This window comes from Strigops habroptila, chromosome 3 (assembly GCF_004027225.2).
Source record: "Strigops habroptila isolate Jane chromosome 3, bStrHab1.2.pri, whole genome shotgun sequence".
NCBI classification, from domain to species: domain Eukaryota; kingdom Metazoa; phylum Chordata; class Aves; order Psittaciformes; family Psittacidae; genus Strigops; species Strigops habroptila.
The window spans coordinates 1,828,938-1,850,403 of record NC_044279.2 but is presented as its reverse complement, the minus strand read 5'-3'; the positions used below and the strand labels follow the sequence as shown (position 1 = coordinate 1,850,403).

At 48.7% G+C, this 21,466-nt stretch overlaps 1 protein-coding gene across 23 annotated transcripts in view; it reads left to right on the top strand.

Moving 5' to 3' along the window:
* LOC115605560 (collagen alpha-1(VII) chain-like) overlaps positions 1–21,466 on the top strand; it is a 113,006-nt gene that overhangs the window by 18,002 nt on the left and 73,538 nt on the right. For all 23 annotated transcript variants that reach the window (XR_003990639.2, XR_003990637.2, XR_003990638.1 and 20 more), the window contains exons 6-23: positions 513–686; positions 2,342–2,502; positions 3,649–3,778; positions 5,276–5,392; positions 5,913–6,068; positions 6,551–6,667; positions 9,934–10,080; positions 10,268–10,387; positions 10,927–11,085; positions 11,942–12,070; positions 12,834–12,983; positions 13,804–13,941; positions 14,380–14,526; positions 15,466–15,585; positions 18,778–18,924; positions 19,063–19,266; positions 19,589–19,728; positions 20,989–21,112. Coding sequence is in view for 19 of the 23 variants with exons in the window: in XM_030480214.1 (XP_030336074.1) it covers positions 513–686; positions 2,342–2,502; positions 3,649–3,778; positions 5,276–5,392; positions 5,913–6,068; positions 6,551–6,667; positions 9,934–10,080; positions 10,268–10,387; positions 10,927–11,085; positions 11,942–12,070; positions 12,834–12,983; positions 13,804–13,941; positions 14,380–14,526; positions 15,466–15,585; positions 18,778–18,924; positions 19,063–19,266; positions 19,589–19,728; positions 20,989–21,112 (2,580 nt within the window). In the remaining 4 variants the exon portion in view is untranslated. The remainder of the gene's footprint in view (positions 1–512; positions 687–2,341; positions 2,503–3,648; positions 3,779–5,275; positions 5,393–5,912; positions 6,069–6,550; positions 6,668–9,933; positions 10,081–10,267; positions 10,388–10,926; positions 11,086–11,941; positions 12,071–12,833; positions 12,984–13,803; positions 13,942–14,379; positions 14,527–15,465; positions 15,586–18,777; positions 18,925–19,062; positions 19,267–19,588; positions 19,729–20,988; positions 21,113–21,466) is intronic.

The window sequence follows — 21,466 nt, the reverse complement described above, 5'->3', positions numbered from 1 at the left end:
AACAGGTTGGTTTGGACCAATATGAAGTGAAAATTAGGGGAGGGCTGGTTTGATGGGGAGTTTTTCTCTCTTTTTTAGTTCAGCACAGGAAACCCCTGCAATTTCGATGCAGCTTCCCAAATTCCTGTTGTCTGCTCATCCATCAGAAGGGCAGAAATGGGAATCATGAGGCTAGATCCTCATCCAGTGGGAAGGATGAGGCCAGATCCTACTCTGCTCCTTTTCACTCTCCATCCCAATACAGCTTTCCACTTCTCAGCCCATCAGCAGTCAAATACCTTGGGGCAATCTCTCCCATGCCAAGGAGAAAACCTTGACCTCTTTTCCCTGATGAAATAGGCTTCATCTGCTTCACCACTGTCCATCCAGCTTGAGACTCCATTCCTTGTTTCATCCTTTGCTGTGGGCAGTAGGATTCCAAAGCTGGTGTAAAAGTCCAGCCCTTGCCAATGCCTGTCCTGTCCCATGGATGGTGTTTGATGTCCTTCTTTCCTCTTCTTTTCTTCATCTAGGAATTAAGGATGCTGACAGGAATGAACTGAACAAAATAGCTTCAGAGCCCACTGCAGAGCATGTGCTTTACGCTGAAGATTTCCACCTACTCCACAACGTGGCCCCCAAACTCTCTCGAAGACTCTGTGTCACTGCCTCAGAGCCACCACGGCCCACCAAGCAGATTGTACAAGGTGTGTCAGGGTATCCCTTTATCCTGCTTTCCACCATCTCGAACCAGCTCCTTCCCAGTGTGTGGATGTGCCAGCCATGGACACAGACCCCCTATATCTCCTCTGTTAACCCCTCTGTTTCCCCCTCTGCTCTGGGGAGACCCCACTTGCAGCACTGTGTGCAGTTCTGGTGTCCTCAACATAAGAAGGACATGGAGCTGTTGGAGCAAGTCCAGAGGAGGCCACGAGGATGATGAGGGGCTGGAGCAGCTCCCGTATGGAGACAGGCTGAGAACATTGGGGCTGTTGAGCCTGGAGAAGAGAAGCTGCGTGGAGACCTCAGAGCAGCTTCCAGTGTCTGAAGGAGGCTACAAGGATGCTGGAGAGGGACCTTCATCAGGGACTGTAGTGATAGGACAAGGTGTGATGGGTTCAAACTGAAACAGGGGAAGTTCAGGTTGGGTATAAGGCAGAAGTTCTTCCCTGTGAGGGTGCTGAGGCGCTGGCACAGGGTGCCCAGAGAAGCTGTGGCTGCCCCATCCCTGGCAGTGTTCAAGGCCAGGTTGGACACAGGGGCTTGGAGCAACCTGCTCTAGTGGAAGGTGTCCCTGCCCATGGCAGGGGGTTGGAACTGGATGAGCTTTAAGGTCACTTCCAACCCAAACCATTCTATGATTCTATGAAGAATCACAAGGGAGCTTTAGGGTTTAGATGACCCTAGAGGAGCAATCAGCTCAGGGAGCATTTGTTGCTTGGTGACAGTGTCCTGTGTATTTTTCTTGTGTCTGTGTCTCCACAGATTGTCTCGTGATCCCAGATCCTGAAAATCTTGCTGATGGTCCAAACAAAAGGAGCAGCAATGGGCTGGGGCAGCGTTTATACCTCTTGGGGGCTTTCGTGATGGGCTTCTCATGGTGAAATCCAGCAGCACAGCTCAGGGTCTCAGAATCACAGGATAGTTTAGGTTGGAAAGGACCTTAAGATCATCCAGTTCCAACCCGCTGCAATGGGCTGGGATGCCTTACACTAGACCAGGTTGCTCAAAGCCCTGTCCAACAGAACTTAGTTCCTTGCAGAAGATGCAAAGAGCAGCCAGAGATCTTCAAAGACATCTAGATTTCTCCCCAGGGAGATACTGCTGTTGCAGTGAATCCAGAGGTGATGGCAATGAACTCCTGCCCCTCTCTTGGCACACAAACTCGTGAGCAGATGATTTAAGAGCTTGCAGCAGAGCTTGGGAGAACTTCATCTGAGTCCTTCAAAGGTCTTTTTTTGCTTTCTCTGTGGTTCTGTAGCTCTTGGGGGCTTCCTGTGACAGTTCATGGAGCTTTCAAGCTTTCTGGCAGACAGAAAAGCACAGACTGCTCTGGTGGCAGTAAGGAGAAAAGAAGGAAGAGCTGATACCCTATGCATTAAGCAGGTCTTCACAGGGGGATGTAGCCAGAACCAGTTTTCCCTTCTTGTGCTGTCAAGCAATTTGCCAAAAGAAAACCTGGTTGTGTGGGTTTGGTCTGGAAACACATCCCATTGCCCCTGGGGTTTCAACCTTACTTCTATCTATACCCAAGGCTTTCTCTGCGTTGAACATGTTGACTCCATCCATGACCAGCTTCTACATTTACAACTCTGGTACCATCACAGTCCAAACCAAAGGCCTTTCTTTTCTCTTTTTATAGCAGAGAAGATCATCGGCCCCCGGGATCTGCATGTCAGTGAGCACAGCCACAGCTCACTGCGCCTCACCTGGATGCCAGCTACAGGGAGGGTGATGGGGTACCGTGTCCATCTGCGTCCCTTGATGCCTTTGGGACAGCCAGTTTTGGAGGACCAGCGGCAGGTAGAGTTGCATTCCCACTTTGCAGAGCACCAGTTACACGTCCCAGTGTTAAGGATTAGTCCTCTGGTGAAGCTGCTGATGGCTCAGCCTGGTTAGGAAATGGCACCATGTTCCTCAACCGTCCTTGGTCACAACCCAGTGCACTGGCATAGATTCCTAAAGCTTGAAGTGAAGGTCTATAGATAGACCATTGAATTTGCAGGTGTGTTGGTTGCTGTTGTGGTGAGATGGAGTTTCTTGTCATTGTTCTTGTGGTGAAATGGAGTTTCTGGTAGTGATGCAGGGAAAAGGGGTGGAAGAAGGATGTGGCATGAACTGGCACAAACTGCATTGGGATTGATAGAAACGGGTTGATGCGAAGCACTCCTTTCCTTGCCTCTGTGATACCACCTCTCAAATAAGCCCATCCAGCTTCCCTACCTGCATCCCCAGTTCCTCTTGCTGCCAAAATTGTTCTTCTTGGTAAGATCTCCATGTGTTTTGGTTTTGGGTTTGTCATGTCCTTGTGTGAGGGATGGTGCCATGTGTGCCAGCTCGCTCCAGTTCAGCTTGACCACTGCACAAAGTTTGAGAGCAAGACTGAAGGATAGAAGATGTATGCCTAAAAGCTTTGATTTCTAATAATAGAACAAAGAAATGAAAGCATCAATTATTAAGGTTAAGAATATTTGCTCTATTAATTATTAAGATTTAACAAGAATGATCATTTTTGGCTGCCTCAGAATCACATAAGAATATAGTGAAAACACAGACATTATGTCTCCACCTCTCTTACCTTCAGGTTACATTGAAATCTTCCTCTATGAGCTTAAAAGAAACTTTCTTTGTCAAAGGTGTTTGCTTTTCCTCCATGTTCTTCAAGGGGATTGGGACCACCCTCACCTTTATGTCCTTGTCTTTATGGAGTTTTCCTGGGCCATCCCATGAAACCCACCATTGGCACTGTCCTGTGTCCATGCTATGTCCAGTGTAAACTTGGATATCATTTGAGAATCACAATGTTCTGAGTTAGTGCATTTTAAGAGGCTTATGGTCATCAAAGTCACCTTGGACTATATGTGAAGCCTCGTGCTCATAACCTGTTGCACAGGGGGGTCTTCTGTGGTCATGGAGGTGTAATGATGTCCTTTGTCCCCTGTGTGACAGATTGTGGTGGATGGTGACAAAAGCACCGTGTTGGTGACTGATCTGAAACCCAACACCAAGTACGTCTTCAAGGTGAGGGCTATCTATGGAGATGGCCTTGGGGAGTCAGCAGCTGTCAAGGGGAAAACAAGTGAGTGTCTTTTCTGCAGTCATCTCCATCTGTTCCTTGTCTGTGTGGGCACAGGGAAAACCCCCTCCCAAAACCATGTGTGCAAGGAGTGAGAGATGGATGGATAGGAAGGGGTAGGAGGAACATCTGTGCAGATGTCCATGGTGTGGGCTGCAGGGTTGTGAGTGGGTGCAGAGTAACCCATGTGGTTAAACCACTTCAAAGCAGAGGGTGCAGCCTGCTGGATAGCTCTCATCATCTCATTTAATAACCAGCAGGATTTAACAAACCCAGGCTGGGATTCAGTTAATGTAATGTATTGTAATGTAATGTAATGTAATGTCAACCCGTGTACCTGGGATGAGAAAGGTTTTGGAGACCATGGGCTGAGAAACACAGACATGAGTTATTATAGACAGAAGTATATTCTAAACACCTTGCTTCACAAGTGGGTGGTCCAAAAGGTTTGGGTTGGCACTATGTGTGCACTTAGAGCTTCATTTCACTCAAGGTGAACACCAGGCTGGTATGATCATGGCCTTTAGGAACTGCCCCAAACAGTGATCTCTGGTCCCATGAAATGATCTAGGCTGCTTCTGGCCTGCAATCTGCCATGCCAATTTCCTTTGCTGTCACATGGCTGGCTGTAATGACAAGGTTCTTGGAAACAAAGGAGCAAATTCATCCTTGGCTGTACCCAATTCATCCTGGCATTCAACCCTGGAGTGTAAAACACTGGGTCAGATGTGATGGATGGAGCAAGTTTTGTCCCAGAAGCCTCTGCACTGATTTAAGAGGCTTTAAGAGTTTAAAAGGGGTGGCTGATTCCACTCCCTGGTTTGGCTGAAGCACCAAGTCTGCTTTGCCTGAGGGGTTTTGAAAAGAATTATTCCCTTTTTCCCTTGTCTTTTGTTTCTTCCCCCACCTCCTGCAATGTCTTAAATTGTTTGTCTTCTTGAGGGACAATCTCCAACAGGATGAATAAATAAAGCGCCTGAATGAGGTTGACTCATGTGGACTTGCCAGGAATAAGATGGAATGTCTTTATGGGTGGAAATAAAGTCATTTGATCTATTCCCTTATTATCCCCAACATGAAGCCAGGGGCAGAAGCTATAAATCTGTCTGCCATGGCTGGCTGGACCAGAATGGGTTCCTCATTGTAAGAGTGGCATCCATAGGTGCAAGTAGTGTTTGATTCATGTGTCCTCGCTCAGTCTGCATGAAACCACTGCAGAGTTTTCTCTGCTTAGGAGGAAGTGGGTAGATAATTCAGTTCCCAAAACCACTCACTGAGGAAGCTTTGTGCCTTAGTGGGGGGTTTCATCTCACTTTTCAAGTGGACAAGGGTTTGGTAGAGGGGGAATGGTGGCTTTTAAGGAAACCACTTGGAGAATTGGCACTGCTCACCTTTGTGTTTCCCTGCCCTTGAAGACAAAACATTTCCCAAGGCTCTTTGCCATGGTGCTTTATCCCAGCACTGTCACATCCATTTCTGCCATGTTTTTGTACCCCAAAGCCCCTGTGCCTCCGGTCACTAATTTCCGTGTGATAGAAGAAGGACTTTATAGCTTGAAGGTGGCTTGGACACCTCCACTAGGCAAACTGGAGGGCTACAAGATCTACATCCCCAGAGGTGAGTTCAGGTTGGATTCATTTCTCTTGGAGTTTGCTTTAAAAGGAGCAGTGACCCAAGGAGAGGAAAGGTGCCGCAATGGACCACAAAGCTCCTTAGTCCAGGTTAGCCTCTTCCAGACAGTGTGGTTCCTCCAGGACAGAGGAGGAGAGCCCATTGGAGGATTTTCTGTTGAAGAACAAGGAGGGGATGATGTCATGGATGCCTTGTCCCCATTTGCACTGTCACATCCAGACCTACCATGGATGTTTTTCATGCTCTAGTGCCTGCTTTGGTGTGGATGTGGGGTGAGTTCAAGCCTTTGGTATTGTCCACACTCACCTCTGTGTGATCTGGAGGGCTGGGACAGCATCATGGATATGTTTGGATATAGCTACAGGCATAAATCTCAGCAACATGACATGGGTTGGGGGACTTCAACCATGCACTTGAACCTGCTCCTATGCATGCTCTTCACCACGTTGGGATGTAGACAGGCAGTGAGAAGGCTTCACCATCACTCTTCTCCTTGATTTTGCAGCCAACAGACCAGGAATGACCTACGAGCAGGTCCTGCAGGGTGATGTCTCTTCCCATGTGCTGGATAACTTGCAAGAGGATAGAGAATACAGCATCAGCATCTATGCAGTGTACCCCCAGGGGCCGAGCCAGCCTGTGGCTGCTGTGGGGAGAACATGTAAGTGGTTTGGCTCTGTGGTTGCTCTTTTCATGCTCTGGGTGCTGTGAACACCCCTTTGCTGTTGATGAGCACCTCACCATTGGTCATGCTGCAGCTACATGTGCATCAAAGGGGCAGTATTTAACAGACACCCAACTCCAGCCTTGAGCCCTGCTCTTCCCCCATGACGTGCATGGACATGGACACCCTCAAACACCATCATGCTGCTTGGGAGGAAGGGTGGGAGATCTGCTTACCCTCCACAGCTGCATAAAGCAAGTGAGGTTGGTGCTTTAGAGGCATTGGAAAGCAGTGGTCACAGATTTGGTTGTTTTCACCACTGCTTTTATGAGATGCCTTCACACAGGGCAGGAGCCCTTGGAAATCCCTCTGCTTATGGCAGATGGGCAGGAGGAACAGTGCTGAAGGGAGGGCAGCCACTAAAGTCCTCCATTGGCAAGTGGATGCTCTAACAGCTTTGTTTCCTGTCCTCTTTCCAGTGAAGCTCCTGCCTGTGAAAAGCATCTTGCTGCAGAATGAAACCACTGACACTGTCCAGGCAAGGTGGAGCCCTGTCCGGGGAGCAACGGGATACAGGCTCACTTGGACATCAGCAGGTAAAGACCCAGGGATGGGGTGCATGCATCAGTGAGCAGGGGGATGGAGAGATGGGAGCTGTGAGGTCCCCAAGGCCTGGATGCACCAACACCTTCTTTGTCCAGCCATGCAGCAAGAAGCTGGAGGGAGCCAGGTTTCTGGGGGTCCATGACTAGTGGAGTTAGAATCATAGAATCAGCTGGGTTGGAGAAGATCTTTAAGCCCATCCAGTCCAACCATTCCCCAGCACTGCCAAGGCCACCACTAACCCATGGCACTGAGGGCCTTGTCTACACAGTGTGTGAACACTTGCAGGGACGGTGACTCCAGCCCTGCCCTGGGCAGCCTGTTCCAATGCCTGAGCACCCTCTGGGGAAGGAATTGTTCCTCAGCTCCATCTAAACCTGCCCTGGTGCAGCTTGAGGCCGTTTCCTCTTGTCCCATCCCTTGTTCCTTGGGAGCAGAGACCAGCCCCCTCCTGGCTCCAGCCTCCTGTCAGGCAGTTGCAGAGAGCGAGAAGGTCCCCCCTGAGCCTTCTCTTCTCCAGACTAAACCCCCCCAGGTCCCTCAGCCGTTCCTCATCACACTTGTGCTCCAGGCCCTGCACCAGCTCCGGTGCCCTTCTCTGGCCCTGCTCCAGCACCTCAATGTCTCTCTTGTAGTGACGGGGCCAGAAACGAACACAAAAATTGTTGTCTGTACATGGGGATGATTCAGCATCTTGAAACCAAGGATGTGGATGATGAACTCCACCAGGGGTGCCAAAATATCTGCTCTGGCTCTGCATAAAGCAGCCTAACGCGTATCCAGCCTTCTTAAACATGGGATTAGTGCAGGATTTACTGGACCTGAGTAGCCTTGGAAAGGGTTAACAGCAGGAGAGAAGCTGCTGAAGTGCTCCATGCAGAGCTGCACATCACGCAGCCCCTGAGCATCTGGGATTACCTGCTTTTTGGGAGCACAGGTACTACCACATTACAGATTGGAAGTGCCTGTGCTTGTTGCTTTTCTCTCTGCATCATAAAGACCTGGATTTCATTCCCCAGCATCCCATAATGCATCCCCATTCTCAGGCAAACTTTGGTATTTGAAGGCAGATTTGCCTTTGCAGCTGGAGCTTCTCCCCTGCCCTGAACCCAAACATGTTTTCACTGCTGGTGTGGGGGAGCAGGAGTTAGAAATTCAGGTTTGATGGCATGTTTTGGCCTTGGGAGATGGATGTTTCTGTGGTTCAAAGATGAGATGGGATGTCAGGACACCTGGGCTCCATCACAGGCTTTGAATAAACAGCACAAACCCCTCTGGCTCAGCTCCTCTGGTTATGAAATAAGGAGACATCTCCCACCAGGGGAGGGAGGATTAGTTGGAGAACAGCTCCAGAGGACATCAGAAGGGAGAAATGTTTACAAAGAAGATATAAAACTGCATTTATTGCTTTGTAATGAATATCATTATTCATTATATGAATATGACAAGGCCTAGAGCAACCTGGGCTAGTGGGAGGTGTCTGTGCCCATGACAGAGGGTTGAAGCTGGATGAGCTTTAAGGTCCCTTCCAACCCAAACCAACCCCTGATTCTCTCTCTATGGTATAAAACCATAGCACACCCCAAACCTCAGCTGTTTACCCAGTCCTTGTTCTATACCCCAGCTACAAACACATATGCTCATCCTGCCATGTCTTTGCAATAGGGACATCCCTTCTTAAGGGGACAGTGTGGGACATCCTCAGATGAAGCAGCAAGGGCACATCACCCCGGATTTGCTCTTTCTGAGCAGCTCTTTAGGCTGGTAGCACTTAACCCCAAATCCAGGGGTGGCAAAACCCCAAGGGGCAGCCCACCCTCGCTGCTGGAGCCTTTGTGGTCCTCCTCCCATGCTCCATCCCACCCTGGGCCCATGTGTTAGGATGCAGTGGCGTTGGGATCCAGGCACCTTCTGCCCATCCCTCTGCAGCCGTCCCAAGCACTGGAGGGGGTTGATTTTTCTTCTCAGAGACAGACAAGAGATGAACATAAACGGCTGATGTAGAAAGAAGGTCCATGGCTGGGATGGGAGAAGGGGGATGGAGCTCAGGGTGCTGGTGGAGCAGAAGATGGGGACATGGCACCCTCCAGTGACCAAACTGCAAATGGCAGCTTCGCCCCAAAACCCGAACAGACTGATGCCTGCGCATCTCTGCCCCTTTAAAACGGGGTGTGATCCCCAGGGATTAGGTTTTAACTCTTTTCCTGCCTTGTCGAGAGGTTTATCTGAACAGTTTCAAGTCCACAACAACATACATCGTATGCTAGAGGAACCTCCCATACGAAGACAGCCTGGAGAAGAGAAGCTGCGTGGAGACCTCAGAGCAGCTTCCAGTGTCTGAAGGGGGCTACAAGGATGCTGGAGAGGGACCTTCATCAGGGACTGGAGTGATGGGACAAGGGGTGATGGGTTCAAACTGAAACAGGGGAAGTTCAGGTTGGAGATAAGGCAGAAACTCTTCCCTGTGAGGGTGCTGAGGCGCTGGCACAGACTTTTCCCAGAGAAGCTGTGGCTGCCCCATCCCTGGCAGTGTTCAAGGCCAGGTTGGACACAGGGGCTTGGAGCAACCTGCTCTAGTGGAAGGTGTCCCTGCCCCTGGCAGGGGCTTGGAACTGGATGATCTTAAGGTCTTTTTCAACCTAAACCATTTTGTGATTCTTTGATACAGAATGAGAAAATGTCTTTTGAGGCATCATCTGGCTTCAGTGTCCTGCAGGGAAGGCAAGATGACTCCAGTATCAAGTCACCCAGGGCTGGGCAGAGTGTGGGCGCTCTTATGTGGCTGCTCACAGACCCATATGTGGCCATTTGTGTGTCGCTACCTGATTTATCTTCTTTGGCTTTCAAAGCCTGAGTGGTCATGATCTATTGGTGGTCACTAAGGTTTGCCCAAGTGACTGTGGGTTACTCCTACCTGCATGTACCTTAGCTCCTCTTCCAAGATTTGTGCTTAGAATCATAGAATTAACCAGCTTGGGAAAGATCTTTAAGATCGAGTCCAACCATTACACTAGGACTGCCAAGCCCCGCAGTAAACCATGTCACTAAGGGCTGCCCTTTCTCTGTCATCTTTGGCTTGAGGGCCTCGCCAGCACATGTACAAGCCAGGAGGATGAAATGCTATTGGGTCACACACACAGTGTAGTTCTCAAGTGGTTGCTTGCATGATTACCCACTGCCCTCTGAGACAAGGAGACCCAAGGAGTGTGATCCTCCTTGGTGTGACCCAAGGGAGCCCAGGCATCATTTCCCTTTGCAGAGGGCAGTATCCAGGACGTGAACCTCAGCAGCACCTACAGCTACTACATGATCCAGGGGCTGCAGCCTGGCACAGAGTACACCATCACCATCAACCCCATCTTCGGGGATGTCGAGGGACCAGTGGTGAGCAGGAAAGCAACAACGGGTGAGTGACTGGGAGCCAGCCCAAGTAGGCACGGATATGGGGCTGGCAGCACAGAGCTGGTGTCATTGGTTGTCACCACCCTGCCTGTCATCTGGTGCAGAAGGCAGTCTGGGTCATTACAGTTTTGGGGGGCCATTTAGAAGCTGTTTGGACCTTGATGCAACTGGGCAACTCTGCTCTCTTGCAGTGGCATCGAGCACCGTCCAGATGCTGAAAGTGAGTGAGATATCCATCAACAGTGCTCTGGTCTCCTGGGACTCAGTTGCTGGGGCCACAGGGTACCGAGTGGCTTGGGGTCCTACACCAGGTAAGATCCAGCTCTCCTCCAGCCTGCATCACTCCATCTCCTTCTGTAGCATGCGAGATAAGGCACTGCAAACCTCAGGGGTGGTGGGTGTAGGGGCAGGTCCAGCTTATAACTGGTCCGAGCAGCCTCTTCCACAGCTTCAGTGCATGAACTGAAACCAGAATGGACTTGACCCACAGTGCCTGCAGGAACTACATTCAGCCTGACCCCAGCCCAACACATAGACCAAGAGTCCTACACCATCTTGCCTGGTCCTCAGGGAAGAGGGGGAGCAGATTGTCTCATACAGGGACTTTGCAGTGCCCATGTTAATGTGGGCCCTGGATGTGGTAGCTGGTTTGGTTCCTTCAGTCATTCAAACTCCCAAAGAAATAGCTGTAGGAAAATTCCACCCCACATGGGTGTCCTACAACCACAGTTCATCCAGGTTGGAAATGGACTGCCAGGGAAAACATGGTGTCTTTCCCAGTGTGCAACAGAGCTGCTCTCTGGACTCTTCAGTCTTTACCCTCTCCTATTTCATTTCCTCTCTTCCAAAGAGTTCTTTGGCAAAGACCGTCCTCACCAGCTGGCCCTCAACAAGTCAACCACAGCCTACAAGCTCCGCAACCTGGCCTATGACACTGAGTACGTGATTTCCCTCTATGTGCTCTTTGGCTCTATGGAGGGACCAGGGATCACAACCTCAGCCAGGACATGTGAGTATGGGCAAGACCTTCAAGTAGCTACCATAGCGCATGACCCTTCTATCTCTGGTTCAACCTTGGGTATCCCTACAAAGGCCTTACACTGTACCTCCTGCACCCCACTCCCATCCTCTTCCAGTGCCTAAAGGGGCTACAAGAAACCTGGAGAGGGGCTTTGGACAAGGGCCCGTAGGGACGGGCCAAGGGGAATGGCTTTAACCTGCCAGAGGGGAGATTGAGATGAGCTCTGAGGCAGAAGCTCTTCCCTGTGAGGGTGCTGAGGCGCTGGCACAGACTTTTCCCAGAGAAGCTGTGGCTGCCCCATCCCTGGCAGTGTTCAAGGCCAGGTTGGACACAGGGGCTTGGAGCAACCTGCTCTAGTGGAAGGTGTCCCTGCCCGTGGCAGGGGTTTGGAGCTGGATGAGCTTTAAGGTCTCTTCCAACCCAAACCATTCTGTGATCTTCCCCTCATGTTTAGCAACCCTGGAATACAGCATGGAGATGAGAAGAAGAGCACAGGCAAACACTGATGTTCAGCACCCATGGAGCTCTGGGTGGATGTTTCACGCTGCAGACAGTGTGGGGACACTAGGATCTGGATCTCATGTCTCCCTGTACTGCCTGTCCTGGGCTTTCAGAAGTTTTCTCACCTGGATCTAAAGCAGAACATGCTCGTTGGTGCTAAGGGAGGTAGGATGTAGATGTACATGTACAGCCCAGACCTCAAGCAGGATGTGGATGATGAGACACTGAGGATAAGCAAAGATACCACTTTTAAATCTTTATGTAATTTTGGCCTCATACTGCCAATGAGGGGCCCCATTGGACAGTGGTCAGGGCACTGTATAATGCTGTCCTCACTTTGCAGCTCCTCTTGGCTACGTGTCCAATTTCAAGGTGATGTCCCACACCAGCACAAGCCTGTCTATAGGCTGGAGTGCCACAGCAGCAGCCACCAAATTCAAAGTCACCTGGAGCCCTGTGGGAGCAGAAAAAGGTGAGCAGAGAAAGGGTGCACATATCTATGGCCATGAGAGACTGATAGTCTGCTACCTGGAGTAAGAAAGAAATCTCACTATTGAGAAGCGTGGTCCTCAGCCTGCACCCATTGGTGATGGCTCCTTCTCTCCTTGTATTTATGTTCTTCCATTTCTGAAGATAATCCCCAAGGTTCTGAAGCAGTAGTTCAGCAAGGAATGGCTATTCTCACTACAGGAGAGACATTGAGGTGCTGGAGCGGGGCCAGAGGAGGGCACCGGAGCTGGTGCAGGGCCTGGAGCACAAGTGTGATGAGGAACGGCTGAGGGACCTGGGGGGGTTTAGTCTGGAGAAGAGAAGGCTCAGGGGGGACCTTCTCGCTCTCTGCAACTGCCTGACAGGAGGATGGAGCCAGGAGGGGGCTGGTCTCTGCTCCCAAGGAACAAGGGATGGGACAAGAGGAAACGGCCTCAAGCTGCACCAGGGGAGGTTTAGATGGAGCTGAGGAGCAATTCCTTCCCCAGAGGGTGCTCAGGCATTGGAACAGGCTGCCCAGGGCAGGGCTGGAGTCACCGTCCCTGCAAGTGTTCACACCCCGTGTAGCCGAGGCCTCAGTGCCATGGGTTAGTGGTGGCCTTGGCAGTGCTGGGCAACGGTTGGACTTGATGATCTTGAAGGTCTTTTCCAACCTGGTTGTCTCTATGATTCTATTTCCTTCAGGGGGGATGCCACCAGTCTCACTGGTGAGCTACAGGCTCTGAAATACCTCTTTTCTTTTACAGAAAACCAGGTTGCCAAGACTCAGTACCTGAGCAGTAAAGTGTTGACTTACAGGATTGACCACTTGCTGCCCAACACTCTGTATAAAGTCAGTGTTCAGGCTGTCTTCAGCAAGACCGAGGGGCCAGAGGTGACCCTGACTCACCGCACAGGTATGTCCTGGTGGAACAAACCTCTTCGTGTTGGGATGTAAAGGCTGGATTCATGGTCTTGTGCATTGCACGTTGATGGTGGAGTGCTATAAGTAGGTCTTATAGCTGGTAGCAATAATCCACTGCTGTTCCCATGGGTAGCAGTGGACACATCCTTCTGGCATGTTAAGCAGGATCCATCCCTGGCAGTGCTCAAGGCCAGGTTGAACAGAGCCATGGTCTAGTGTGAGGTGTCCCTGCCCATGGCAGGGGTTGGAAGTGTATGATCTTAAGGTCCTTTCCAATCCAAACTATTCTATGATTCTATGATACAGGTAGGCAACCCTGGATGTATTAACACACTCCCCAGTCTTATTTATCCACAGCCATCTCACGAAGGTTGGAACCTCTCTGCAGGCACCACTCAGGGTCAGCTCACCAGAATGCACTCTTGAGGTTTGCCATTCCTTGCTTTGTGGCTCTGCCCCTTCAAACTTGGGCTCCTGGGTACTTTTAGTGTGGTTTTCACATGAGTTCATCTGAGTCACAGCTCCCCATGGTGTTTGAAGCTGCATCTGGATGATCTGTCCTCTCTTGGCCTTCTCTTCATGTCCCTGTGTCATGTCTCCAGTTTGGTGCTGGCAGGAAGATATGTGGATAGGATCTCTCAACCGCAGTGCTTCTCTCCATGGATTCATTAGGAAATGCAGCCTGGAATCCCTGGATGATGTCTTGAAAGTAGATGTTGTGTGAATACTCAACTCTTTCTTCAGTGCCATGAACCTTCTGCAGTATAACTTGAGCTGTTACTTCAGTTATCTTACCTTGTTCATTTTTCCAGCATCTTCTGGAGACTTCAACCCCATCCGGACCATCCAGGATCTGAGGATTATTGACACTGGCATAAATAGTTTGAAGCTGTCCTGGAAGAGACTTCCTGGGGTAACTCACTATAAGATATCCTGGGTGCCATTCAATGGTAAGCAACCTGGTCTCTTTGTCAGGTATGGTCTGAGGACAGAGCACAAGGAACCCCAAAAATAGGAGCTTAGATGAGCTTATTCCTTTTCCCACAGACAATCAGGGTAGATGAGGATCATAGCGTCTACAAAGCCAGGTTGAAGCCCTGTCAGTGATCCAGATTTTAGTCTCTAACAACGATATCCATTGGACAGAGGCATAGTTGGGATTTGGGAAGTCAAAGAAGTGTATCCCTTCCAGCAGCGCATACAATGCCTTTGTGACCTCTCACCTCCCCGTGCCTCAGTTTCCCCATATGCACAATGAGCTCAGAACACTCCTCCCTGGCCAGGTCCCATAAGCTCTGTACGAGGAAGCTGCTGTAACAATGATTGTTAATAAGAATTACCTTGCCCTTTCTATGTACACTGTGGGGTTTTGGAATGTCTCCTCTCAGGTGGCTTGGAAACCTCCCAGCTGGTTGCAGCAGAGACAGACTCCTTCACAATCCCCAAACTGAAGGAGAGCACCACCTACACCATCTGCATGTCTGCAGTGATCAGGGGAATGGAGGGAAGCCCCACGCTCCTCACAGCCAAAACCTGTGAGTATGGGACCACTGGATGGGGACAAGAGCATCTCTCACACATCTCCATGGGGCTGTCTCTTCCTAGGGGCTGCAATGGGAGGTGAGGATGGAAGAAGAGCAATATTGGCTGATAGACACCTTAGTACTTCTCAGCTCCCACCAGGAGCGTGCTAGAAAACATGCATTGGTCCTTTTCTCTTATTACTGAGAAACTCTGGTACTTTGCCTGCCTTCCCCTGCCAATAATCACTATGAGATGCTATTTTTGTGATCCATTATCTTGGAATTACCTCTTTAGTTACAATATCTTGACCATTTCCAGTAGATAAAGGCAAACATCACTCATGATGCTCTGACATTGTGCGACCTGATCAATGCTGCAGATGAAATGGTGGAGAAGGTCAGGGGAGTAAAGCCAGTGCTGTGATATGAAGGAGCATTAGGATTTGGCACACTTGAGCAGGCAAGATCTTTATTTCCCATCCCAACAGCTCAAATGTCACAATCAGTTTAGAGAAACACCCAGCTGAAGATCTGCCAACAGTTATTTGCTAAAACTCCACCAATTCCCACCAGTTGAGGATCTGACTGGATTCAGCTTTCTGCAAAACCCTTGAAGTGCTGCAGGGACTCCTCCTTCTTACCAGAAACATGGTGGTTTAGGAGGCAGAAGGTATCCAAAGCTGTTTACAGGCTAAGATGTGTTTCCTGGCACACACATATTTGCACCCTGGGGTAGAGAGCATCTGAGAGATTCACCAGCAACTGGAGCTGTGAACAAGTGTAGCCAAGATTTGCTTCATGCTCATCATTTCTATCTGGACTTTTGCCTTTGATTTCAGTGGGATCAGGATTTGCATCTCCCAATGGATGCATCAGTTTCTTTCTGGCTCAACCAACCTTTCAGTGGTAGCTTCTACCCACCCTATGCTTTGTTTCTTTCTCTTCCAACAGTGGATTTACCCAAAGTGACTGAGTTCACAGTGCAGGAGGCTGCAGAGACCAGTGTTTTGCTGGCTTGGAGGGCTGTTCCTGGAGCATCCATGTACCTATTAACGTGGCGCTTGTCCTCAGGTAATGTAGTTTTGGTGGGGGGATAAAGGGTGGCTTGTAATTTGGTTCCCTCCTGTGTGAGCTGTCTCATCACCCAAGGGGATTTGAGGGTGGAGCATGGATGTATCTGGCTTGCCCTGTGGTCTGTACCTGGTTTTGGAGACAGTTGATGAAGTAGATGCAAGTGGCAGGTATTAAATAGGAAGCTTCTTTCCACCACTACCCTTATGTGGCTGCTGTTACCTTCAAGTGTCATGACTTGCGTCTCCATGCTGCCCCGTTTGACCTGGGGTAAATGATGCTGTCACTGTAGCACCAACACTGTTCCTTCTTTTGAACCCATCTGGACGCTGTTTAGCAACAGAACAGAGGGTTGACCCTGGAGCCTTCCATACATTATGTCCCTTCATCTCAGCTTCTTCATTTGGAGGAAAAAGAAGGGGAAAAATGGAAGCTGGCCCAGTGAGGAGACTCACAAGATGACCCATATGGCCATTGCAAAACCCTTTGGGGAAGAAAAAGGAGACATGAAGATTAATGGTCTAGTGGAAGGTGTCCCTGCCCATGGCAGGGGGTTGGAACTGGATGATCTTCAGGTCCTTTTCAGCCCAAACGATTCTATGATTCTACTTAGGAAAGCACCTCCTGGTTGGCATTATCAGTATCTCTTCCTCTAGAGTCACTACCTGTCCATCAGGGATAGTTGCAGTGAACCAAAAAGCTGCTTTTTGTCATCCATACAACCTTAATTTTCTGTTTAAAAGCTTTTCTCTATGGTAAAGAGCTTTTAAAACTTCCTTAATCATTGCTCACAACTTCCAGTGTGTCTTTCTTTTTCCTATTGATTTGCCTTTACAGGGTTTCCCCTTTTCATGTATCATTTCTTTCCTGGAATGGGCTTAAACCTCTTTGAATATAGCAAGTTTCCTGCCATTGCTGCTTCAGCTACTGACTTTTTGCTAGGGATCAGTTCATCTTCCCAAGTCAATAAAGAGAAGGAAACCTGACACAGTTCCCCTATGTTCCCTGCAGTGCATTTTGAGTTACCAGGTCTTCAGCTTTCATTCTTATTCTAATTCCAAGGACATTTTGGTATTGGCAGCTTAAGACTTGCAACATATGTCACTCAGGATGAAGTCTCCTGTGGTAGCATCAGTTTGTTGCTCTACATATTATGAGTAAGTGATTAGGGAAGTGAACATTCAGTTCTCAAGGGTGATTTAACTGATCCAATGCAACTGTTCCACTCCTGTGCCATGCTGTTAAAGTATCGACCCCTAAGTATCCAAAAATCATTGGTTTCAGCATTGTCAGGGGCTCAGAAATGGATAATACCATGTCTGACAGTCTCCCTATGCCCTCACTCAATCGATCCTTCTGAAATAGGTTTATAACTATTGATTTAACATTCCAATCAGATGAATCTTGCCGCCACATTTCAATAGTAACAATGAGATCAGATTTATGCTCATAAGTGGGTAATTCCAGTTTCTCTTGTTTAATTACCCAGGCTGCCAACATTAGTGTATAAAGGCAATTAAGAATTCCCTTTTTTGGTCGCTTGGTATCTTGATTAATTTTCTTGTCCACAACCTGATTTTTCCCTAAATGACTACTCATTCATTACCCATTTCTCTTGCCCCCCTTTTAAGCTCACGTAATGCTCTCCTCTCTGCTGGCTGATTCTAGCCAGCCTGACCTGGGCCCCCTCCTACACAGCTTGACGTTGTCCCAGTTGGAGACCTCCTCTGTCCAGTGTTAGACAAAACCAACCCCATGTATGTCAATGGGGCTCCATCCAGAGCCAGCCTTCCTCTTCCCATGCGTCGGGAAGGACCTTGAGAGAGCTGGGCTGGTTCAGCCTGGAGAAGAGAAGGCTCCTGAAGGGGAGACCTTAGAGCAGCTCCAGTGCCTAAAGGGGCTACAAAAAACATGGAGAGGAGCTTTGGACAAGGGCCTGTAGGGACAGGCCAAGGGGAATGGCTTTAACCTGCCAGAGGGGAGATTGAGATGAGCTCTGAGGCAGAAGCTCTTCCCTGTGAGGGTGCTGAGGTGCTGGCACAGGGTGCCCAGAGAAGCTGTGGCTGCCCCATCCCTGGCAGTGTTCAAGGCCAGGTTGGACACAGGGGCTTGGAGCAACCTGCTCTAGTGGAAGGTGTCCCTGCCTGGGGCAGGGGGTTGGAACTGGATGAGCTTTAATGTCCTTTCCATCCCAAACCAGTCTGGGATTCTATATGAAATCCCCTTTATGTAAATCAAAAGGTTTTAGTGCTGCTCAATGGCGTAGCTGCAAGAGCAAAAGTAGCTGAACTTGCCTCTTTGGGGTCCAGGCAGGGTGCTTCAGCAGAGCTGTCAGCTTGTGTTTCATACAGCAAATCTCTTCAGACAAGGAGGCAGGCACCTAAACCAGTTATTGTTATGTTTGACCACCCAAAGGGAGGGGAGTAGAAGAGTTTGAGTCAAACTGCAAGAGGGTTTTATTTCTTTCTTTTTAAAGGAGCAAAATCTCCCTTCCAAAAATTCTGGGAGGTAATTGAGAACTTTTAATGAAAATGAAACAGGCTATTTATACTGATTTTATTTCTTTCCGTAGAAACTGAGCTTTTTAAATTTATTTTTTAGGGAAAATGCCATTTCAGAATGAAAAGGTGCAAGTTCCACTTTGAACGGTGCCAATCAGTATTTCCAAAATAAAATTTCCACTTCTAAAATGTCAAAACATGATTATGACATTTTCAGAGATTTTTCCTATTTTAAATAAAACCATCTATTGTATGGGAAAAAATTTCTCAAGTAAGTTTGATTCAACTTTTCATCAGACTTCCCATTCATTAACAGAAAGAATCCTGTTTCTAACCGTGCCAACCACTACAATCCATTGGTCTATCACAGAGCTCAGTCTCAGACACCACTTGAACCAAATGCCCTCTTTAAACACTTGTACAAATTCCCATATTCTTTTCCTGTTCATATATTCAAGGACTTCCTTTTTGGATGCAAACACCTCATTTCATCTGGTTTAGGACCTGACCATTGCAGTTTGCAAACATGTCTTACCAAAAGCCTCCACTCCAAAGCCCAGGATTCATCATATCCCCAAGCTCCTGTTTGCCAAAGTTGATGTTATTGGAAGACAGATGCTACAGAAATGGGAGTTGTTTTGAGTTTCTCTGGCTCCCAGTCAATGCATGGGTTTTTTTCCCTTTTTCACAGCTTCTGATCTTTCCCAGGAACTGTTATCAGCAGCTTCTAGATCATATCGAGTGATGGGACTGAGCGCCAAGGAAATGTATTTGTTTTCTATAAGACCAGTCTTTGGAGATACTGAGGGACCAGAGACAGCTCTCTTTGGGCAAACAGGTATGAAGGCTGGAGACTTGTGTAGCAGTTTTACCTAGCTAAATGCTACTGAGGCTAATCGCTTGGCTTCTCTACCCTTCTGAAGCTTTGCTAGATAGTGGCATCATAACTAAAACCTTTTCTGTTTGCCTCTTACAGTGGGACCTCACAGAGATTCACCTGCACCAACCACTCCAGTGATTTCTACAGAATTGGATATGATGAGGTCCACATCTGTATCTCCTAGCAATGTGGGGACCACTCCTCTTCTACTGCCCACCAGCACAAAGCTACCACCAACCCCAGAGGCCCCGCTATCGGCCACTGACGTGTCTGCACTGCTAACGACTGTCCCTGGGCCAAGTGAGTGTGTATCTGTGTATGATGATGATGATGTAGCAGTAGGTCAAAACCACCAAGGACAATGGTCTTTTCTGATCTCAGAAGCCAAAACTAGTCTTTATTCATTGAGTAGTGAGAGGGGACAATATCAGGGAAAGGGAAGACACAAAGCCTATAAAATGGAATGAAGCTCTCAGCACTGTGGGGTGAAGGTGCTACCTGCTCACTCACCAGCACTTGGCATCACAAGAGGTATTGGGTTTCTTTTGTTGCTCTGAACACAAAGAAACGTGCTTCTGCTTTAGGACCCCCAGCTTATGGAGATCCTCTCTTCCCTCTGCAGTCTGTGGCAAGCTCAAAGCAGACATTGGGTTCCTGGTGGATGAATCCTCGAGTATTGGCCAGAGCAATTTCAATAAAGTGAAGGATTTCCTCTTCCGGATCGTTTCCTATTTCCCTAAGATCGGGCCTGAAGGGACACAGGCAAGATTTTGTTCTTCTCTTTCCTGAAGGTGTTTTCCTTCCAAGTGTTCACCTTTTGCTCACTCACATATTGTGGATAAGAACGACTAAGTGCTCTGCCTAAAGACATGTATTTGTCCAACAAAGACATGAATAAAAGTCTCCTAAATGTCAGCTTACTCATTTAGATCTATTGCCATTTCTTGGTTATTCTTCCAAGAACAGGAATTCATCAGCAATAAAGCAAATTCCAGACCCACTGAAATGCTGTCTAGATTATGGAGGCAAGGATGCGTTAGGTGCATGTACCCTTCTAGGACCCCATTTCTGCCCACATCCAGACTGCTGATGGTTAGAGACCCAAGTGGGGGCCCACGTGGGAGACACAGCACATCCCAGCAGCTGCCTCCTCTAGACAAGCAGAAGATCAGACCCCCAGGCCATGCTGTGAAACACCCCAAGGGCAAACGAAGCCTACAGCAAATGACAACTCAGCAAAGCCAATGGGAAGATTCAGTAGATAATTTATTTGAGGTCATTTGTGTTTAATTAATGTACTGTTTGAATTAGTCCTTTGAAAGGGAGATCTATGTAGCTCACTTTCAGTTGATCAGGAGATGGGAACTTCTTGCAAACTTTGCTTTCAGGTGGTCTTGAAGGTTTAGGTACATGATGCAGTTACCCTGATTTACCCTGGGTTAAAGCATTCTGGAGAGAAGAAGACATTTTGATTTAGGTGGCTATAGCATGAGCTGAGTAGCTGGCTTCCTTTTGCAGTCAACAGAGATCAAGGGTTTCATTCAGGAAGGATGGGTGCTGCCGTAGGAGGTGCTGCAGCAGGAGATGCTCCCAGCCAACCATGAGCAGCCCAAGGTGTCCCAGTCTCCTATCTGTCTTATTCTGTATTCAGCCTGTGCAGAAATCTTTGGTGCCCTAGAGGATTTGAAAGAGTACCTTGCCCATCCTTAAGCATATGTGCTATGCCCTATGTGCCTATTTCATAGAATCAACCAGGTTGGAAAAGACCTTTAAGCTCATCAAGTCCAACCATTCCCCAGCACTGCCAAGGCCACCACTAACCCATGGCACTGAGGCCTCGGCTACACGGGGTGTGAACACTTGCAGGGCCGGTGACTCCAGCCCTGCCCTGGGCAGCCTGTTCCAATGCCTGAGCACCCTTTGGGGAAGGAATTGTTCCTATTATCTGCTGTTTCCTAATATTCCTAATATTTGATGTGTGCCTGAGCCCTCTGTGGTTTTTAACCCCCTTCTCGTTGGCAGGTTGCTGTTGCTCAATACAACGAGGAGCCCAGGGCAGCCTTCTACTTCAACCAGCACCGTGACCGCAACAGTGCCCTGAAAGCCATTAAAGAGCTGCGTTATACTGGAGGCAACACAAGAACGGGTGTGTATGAGTGAGCTGGGGTTGACCTTCTGGCCCAAGACAGAGTCTGGAGGCCAGAAGGTTTTGAACCCAGTTACTTCGTTAGAAAGTTATGGCCCAAAGTTCTTTTTAAAGTTTGAGGACAGAGGATGGAATGTAGCTTGATTTCCAGGGATGGTCTTTCTAAGCAGCCTGATGTCCTCTATCTGTGTCCCAGTTTTACTGCTGGGTTCCTCTTCATTATTTCATAACCTTGCCTGCACTTCAAGGAGGTTTTTATACCTGGCTTGGAGACAAAGGCCATAGACATTAGGTGAGGAGAGCTGATGCTGAAGCATCCTTATTGCCCACTATATGCACATCTTCATCAGCAAA